Source organism: Xiphophorus maculatus, chromosome 10 (genome assembly GCF_002775205.1).
Source record: "Xiphophorus maculatus strain JP 163 A chromosome 10, X_maculatus-5.0-male, whole genome shotgun sequence".
NCBI classification, from domain to species: domain Eukaryota; kingdom Metazoa; phylum Chordata; class Actinopteri; order Cyprinodontiformes; family Poeciliidae; genus Xiphophorus; species Xiphophorus maculatus.
This window is the reverse complement of record NC_036452.1, coordinates 6,945,549-6,952,140: the sequence shown is the minus strand read 5'-3', so window position 1 is coordinate 6,952,140 and position 6,592 is coordinate 6,945,549. Positions and strand designations below refer to the sequence as shown.

Sequence of the window (6,592 nt, the reverse complement as noted above, 5' to 3'; positions counted from 1 at the left end):
TGGTGATTTGGCCCAAAATGAGATTTGACAGTATAGACAATAATATTAAACATCTTTCAGTCCTTCTGGGATTACACGATTGTTTCTGTGATTTTTATTTTTATTTTTTGCAATAAAAATCTAATTGTTTGTGGTACTAATTTGTAAATATTTGCAACTGTTTATGATAGTAAATGCGATTATTTAATACAGATCATGGCCTATAATCTGACGTCAATTAAGACTGAGGCGTCTGTTTAGTACAAGTTAAGTTTTTGACAACTTTGAGAAACATCTGCAATAAATTCCCAATTATGTATTGGCACAAAAAAGTGTGGTTGTTTATTTTTGTGGGAATTTCCATAATTCACAAAAAAACTGGAGGGACTGATTGATATCATGTGGCAGGAAACGGATAAAAACTGCACTGATTTGATTGCTAAAATAATATTTAAGCAGACTTGATGTTTAGTCTAGAATCTAGAGGGCCACATAAAAAGTTATGACGGACCGGATTTGGCCCACGGGCCTTGAGTTTGACTCGTGCTGTAAAATAAGGCAGAAATAAATACTAAGAATACTATTTCTATTTAACATGATTAAATAGAGATTGTTGCCAACACAATATGCGCAGTGTATTTTTTTATAGAATTTTATAAATATGTTGCATCAAAGATCTGCTGTAATCGTGATAACAATCCGCGTTGTTCCTCCGCGCTGTTTGAAAATACACGACGGTCCACATCACCTTCAGTTGGAGCGCAGCTACAACACGCATGCGCAAAACCGGTGTATCCAGAAAGGTAAACTTCGCTGAATTTAGGACGTGTTGAAGCGTTTTCTAACTCCAGGAAATGGACAATGACTTGAATTTTACTGTATTCGCGGAAGGTACGTTAGTCTCTTATGTAAGCAAAGCTTGAATCTGCGAGGTTGCCGTCGACTTTCTGGGGGTGATATCCTGTATTTGGAATATTCTTGAAGACGGAAGTGAGGGGTTGTTGTTGTTATTCCTCAATCAAGCCTCTGATTGAACCCGACGCGTGCATGACAGTTTCTGAATGCCTGCTGACCTGTTTTATGCACACCTATGATTTCCTGCCGAAGATAGCCAAGAGTTTCCATCTTTCCTTGAGGTTTTGCGTCGGGATGGCAGCGGCGGCGGAGGAGGGCGGCTGCGGCGGAGGCTCCGCGCCGCTGTCCGCAGGTGATGGTGAACCTGAGGAGGCCGAGGTGTTCACCTGCCCGACCTACTGCTCGGAGCTCTCCCGCCGGCAGAACGAGCAGAGGAAGGCGGGGTTGTTCTGCGACCTGACCCTGGTGTTCAGCTCCAGGGGCGAGTCTGGCGTGGAGAGGGTCCTGACCTTACCTGCCCACCGCACGGTCCTCTCTGCGGCCTCGCAGTATTTCGAGCTGCTGCTGGGCGGACAGTTCTCGGAGTCCCAGACCGGGAGAGTGGAGCTGAGGGAGTGGAGCTCCGCGGCGGGGCCCGACCCGGAGACTGTGGAGGCGGTCATACACTTCATGTACACGGGAGAGGTCCGGGTGACCAACGCTAATGTTCACGATGTGCTGGAACTAGCCGACAGGTAACTGCTGTTTAATTACAAAACACTTTATTGATCCCAAAGTGAAATTAAATGCTGTTGTGACTCATATTAGTTCAAATTCTTCAGAGTTTTTGACATTTTGGGGAATTATTCTTTGACCCGACTTTTAACCACACACTTACAGTAGTGTGGAGGTCAATGCATCCAAAAGACCACTGAGAATAAACCTTACTGTTAGCTTCCTGCTAGCCTGCTTTATTTGTTACAAAACCAGGTTGTTATGGGGATTATTGTCCAGTTGTGTTGATTTGAGGAAAAATTAAATTTAAAAATACTTTATAGATACCAAAGGAAAATGAAATGTAACTCAAATTATTCAAGATTTTTCATAAAATTGTTGTTGGCAGGAAAGTTCTCCTGTTGCAGTCTGTGTTACAACGAATTTCAAGAAGCCTCTGACTAAAGATATTATTTGTCCAAGACAGATTTATATAGAGAATGCTCAGGGTCATAATTAATCTGATTAATCGTGAATGGATTTTTCAAAAATAGTGTAGTAAGCAATTAAATGTTAACTGAAGTATAAAGGTTAAAAACTGCTGGGGGAAAAACAATACTGAGCAGTAATTAAGCCTTAATGTTTTTCAGCATAATGGCCTTTTGTGCAGTTTGTATACTCTAGTTAAAGATTTATCACTTTCTAAATTAATCAGTCAAGTTTATTTGCGCATCACATTTTAGCAACAAGGCAGTTAAGTGTTTTACACAATGAAAACATTAAAAAACACATCATAAACAGTCCCCAGCTGTGAAACCAGTAACAACCACTGCATTTTGTTAAGTGCCATTATTAAAATCATCAATATACAATATTAATCATCATCAATATAGTTATGGTAAGGAATTTTTTTTTATAAAGCACATTTTCAGCAACAAGGCAGTCCAAAGGGCTTTACATGAATTAGAGGAAATACAAACAAAACAATAAATCCAAAAGAAAGATAAAAGTATAAAACTACATATTGGTTCCCCATGTTTAATAACAATAAGTAGTCCATAATTTATAAACTAGTAGGGGTTTCTCTGGATTCTTGTTCTGATAAAACTAGATGTTGGTTCTCCATGTTTGATTCTATAAAGTAGATTGTACTTTCTATGTTTGTTCTAGATTTGTAAGCTAACAGGAGTTTCGTTAGGTGACCTTGCTCCAATATTAAATATTTAATGCTAAATGTTGATCTACGGTAATGAGTAGTTTCTCTATATAAACTAATAGTAGATTCTCCAGATTCGAAGATGGGTCACTACCCAATGTTACCCACTGAAATAGTTACAGTGTCGACCTCTTCTTCCCTTAGGTTCTTATTGGGTCAGCTGAAGAGCTTCTGTGCAGAGTTTCTGGTGAAGAAGTTGAATCTTTCCAACTGCGTAGCTGTGCACAGCCTGGCCCACATGTACAGCCTGAACCAGCTGGCTCTGGAAGCTGCCGAGATGATCAGAAGAAACTTCCAGAAAGTCATTTACAACGACGAGTTCTACACTCTTCCGTTTCATCTGGTGCGAGACTGGATGTTGGACTCGGAAATCACCGTGGACTCAGAGCAGCAGCTGTTTGAAGCGATCGTGAAATGGGTCCACCAAAACCCGGAGGAACGGGTGCGGTTTTTTGAAGAGCTGTTCAAGCTGGTGAGGCTGAAGCAGATTCCTCCAACCGACTTAATGCGTGTGGTTAGAAAGGAGCCCTTGGTGGCTAACAAGGCAGAGTGCCAGCAGCTGGTGGTGGACGCTCTGGAGTTTCACGCAGTTTGCTCGGAGGGCCTCAAGTCGGCTAACTTGGATCAGAGTACCTCCTACATGGCGGCTATTCATCCACGCCTTGGCCAGAACATGGACGTGATCATGGTGGTAGGTGGAGTCTCAGAAGGCGGAGAGTATCTCAGCGAATGCGTTGGCTACTTTGTCGCTGAGGATCGTTGGATCAACCTGCCGCACATTCACAACCACCTGGACGGCCACGCCATCGCGGTCACCGAGGGCCACGTCTATGTGGCGGGCTCCATGGAGCCTGGCTTTGCCAAGATGGTGGAGCGCTACAACACCAGCCTCAATGCTTGGGAGGATGTCAGCAGCTTGTCCACGCGGAAGCACTCATTCGGCCTAACGGGCGTCAAGGATGTCCTCTATGGTATTGGGGGTCACGGTAACTTCAGCCCAGGCTTTAAGGATGTCACCGTTTATAAACCGGAGCAGGATGAGTGGATCAGCCTTGAGCCAGCGCCGAAGATCGTACGAGACGTAAAAACAGTGACTGTAGAGGATCGATATGTGTATGTAATGGCCAGGACGCCTGAAGATATCGACCATGATGATGGACTGAGCACCGTGACCATGTGCTACGACACAGAGAGTCACAGGTGGCAGGACGTTCACTCATTACCTCTGATTGACAACTACTGCAGCTTCCAAATGGCCGTCTCATCCACAACCTTCTACCACACCGCTTCCTGCTGCCCCAAAAGCTACAAGGCAACTTTTGAGGCCGCTCAGCAGAAAGTAAGCAGAAACATCCCGGAGGAGATCCTCAGCAGCCTTCCAACAGAAGTGCTTGGGATGGAAGGAGCCGCCATCTGCTTCCTTGGTGAGGATGTCTTCATCATCGGAGGCTGGAGAAACAGCAGCAGCTTGGACAAGCAGTACCGCAAGGAGACGTACCGCTACTGCGCCGACAAAAAGCGCTGGACGCTTCTGCCGCCCCTGCCTCAGCCGCGCTGCCGAGCGGCGGCCTGCCACGTCCGCATCCCGTACAGATACTTGCGCGGCTGCCAGCGCTACCCAATGCCGCAGAACCTGGCGCGCCAACGAGACCGCATGCAGCAAATGCAGCAGATGCACCGACTCACTCTCACCAGGCGGAGACAGATGCACTCTCAGATCGAATGCTAAATTAGGATTAAAGATTGTGCAGTGAATAATTAACACTTTATCTTCAGATAAATGATTCTCACAATGATGAATCTTATTTTTTTTATTGATAGAATGAAAGGTAAATCTAGAACTTTCTCTAAAGCTGTAGTATGTAACTTTTATTTAAAAAAGTTTTTTTTTTTTTACATATTTGTTAAAACTGTTAGATCAGACAGAAAACAACCAATCAGAGACAGAGTCTTAGCTCTGTCAGTCAATCTCATGTACTTGCTGCTCAATGTGCTAATGGCGGAGAAACGGCTTACCATTACAGGAAAACTGTGTTTATCCACCGTCACCAGTTGCCACGTTAACTAGCCTTAGCTTTCACAACATACTATGCTAGCTGTAGCATAGCAGAGAACAAGAGCAGAGCCACATGAAGGGTGATTGACAGCGCTAAGACCCGCCTCCTGGCTCTGATTGGTTGTTTCTAGTGGGAGAAGGCAGTAGAGCTCAATTTTTTTTTTATTTTATGTTTTTTTTGTAACAGATTATCTGTCTCATACCAACAACAAATATGTAAAAAAAAATAATAATAAAAGTTACACTATTCAGACTCTATATTAAAAGATAAACAAATATCCATTTGGGCTACATGTTCAGTGTAGTAATTAAAGCTTACTTTAATGCCTCTTAATAATGTAACTGACTGGCAGGATATATAAAAATTTAGATTTCCTTAAAAGTTAAGAACATTCCTGTTTTTGTTTTTCTTTTTGTTTAGCTTAGCATTCAGATTTAAACTTTAGAAACTAACAGGAAGGCTGCTTTTATTGTAATAAATGTCAAGGTATAAATGATTGAGGCTATATTACCTATAAAACTGCCATGACTAAAAATAATGTTAGCTTATAAAGTAATTAAGATATTTTCATATGTAATACAAGTATAATTCAAAAAAGTATATTTACATCAACTTTTTTACTGTAGCAATTTTATTAGTACTACAATGTTCTTTTTTTCATTGCATTTCTTTGTTTTATTTTATTTCTTGGTTGAGATATCTTGGTGTTGATTGTGTGTTCAAATTAGGGATTGTTTCTAAATATTTTTATTTTTTACCAAATTATACAATGCATCTCACTTTTTCAGTGCCTGTTTATGAATTATGTTTCAGCTCTTAAGCATTTCCGCTGGAGCAAAAAGTTGTTGCACTCAAAACTGTTGTGTGAAGATTAAAATGCTACTACGCCACTAAAAATGAGATTCTCAGAGGATGAAGCTGTTTTATTGGGTGTATTTGTGTCACAGTGCTAATAAATCAAATATAAATTCTGAGGCATGTTGGAATTGTGGTTTTGGCAACATTTGTTTGGTGATTTTGCTCCATGTTAAGTGTGTTTTGAGGAAAATAAGGGGGGAAAAGATATCTTTTTAATTTTACAATTTCCCTGAGGTTTTCCACAATAAAAGTAACTGCCAGTCAATATTTTACATATTTACGCTGTAAAATAAGTCAATATTATGAATTGACTTATTTTATTTATTAAAAACTTTTTTTTTTTTTACTTTCCACTAAACTTAATTTTGTGAAACTGAATTTAATCAGCAATCGGTAAAATATTTTGTCAATAAATGCAGTTCGGGAATGAAGTCCTACTGGAGTAGTTTGTTTAAAGCGTTTTATGAGAAATTTTTACTACGTCCTACCTCCTTAAAATTGGGTAATCACATTTCTAAACCAAAACAAGAATAAATTATATTAAAAGTATGAGACTGGCAACTAATAATATACCCTTGAAATTACTTCATAAAACCGTAACAGTTGCCGCCAATTTCGCACTACTATTTCTGTAGTTCTGAAATCAAAAGATTTCAGAACTACAGCTACTAGACTGTGGAAATCAAACTTTTGATTAACTGGCATAAATGAAAGCTATCACTGACTACATTTATTATCAACGTCTTTTTCTTTTTCTTCTTTTTGAGAAGAAATGTTTCCCTCGGAACTATATATCGTGGGACTGGGTAAGGGAGGGACATTTGTTGGTGTAACACACAATCATGGAATCAAGAAGAAAAAGAACGGTGTTAAAAATGTATTTATTTATCATTTTTAGTTCAACGTTTGCACTTAACGCCATGTTGAGACATTT

General features: G+C 40.4%; 1 protein-coding gene across 2 annotated transcripts; it reads left to right on the top strand.

The window, feature by feature from the left end:
- The first annotated feature begins 764 nt into the window (after positions 1-764).
- LOC102230587 (kelch-like protein 11) lies at positions 765-5,774 on the top strand. 2 transcript variants are annotated; one of them, XM_023340374.1, is made up of 3 exons: positions 765-870; positions 1,116-1,568; positions 2,888-5,774. In XM_023340374.1, the coding sequence occupies exons 2-3, from the start codon at positions 1,129-1,131 to the stop codon at positions 4,470-4,472; spliced, it is 2,025 nt and encodes a 674-aa protein (XP_023196142.1). In that variant the 5' UTR covers positions 765-870; positions 1,116-1,128; the 3' UTR covers positions 4,473-5,774. The 2 variants fall into 2 exon arrangements, with proteins under 2 accessions (XP_023196142.1, XP_023196141.1); XM_023340373.1 differs by having other exon boundaries at positions 765-1,568.
- Positions 5,775-6,592: the final 818 nt, after the last annotated feature.

Coding starts and splice junctions, on each gene's coding strand:
- LOC102230587 (XM_023340373.1), top strand. CDS start 1,027: ATGACAGTTTCTGAATGCCTGCTGACCTGTTTTATGCACACCTATGAT. Junction 1,569..2,887: donor GTGCTGGAACTAGCCGACAG/GTAACTGCTGTT, acceptor TTCTTCCCTTAG/GTTCTTATTGGGTCAGCTGA.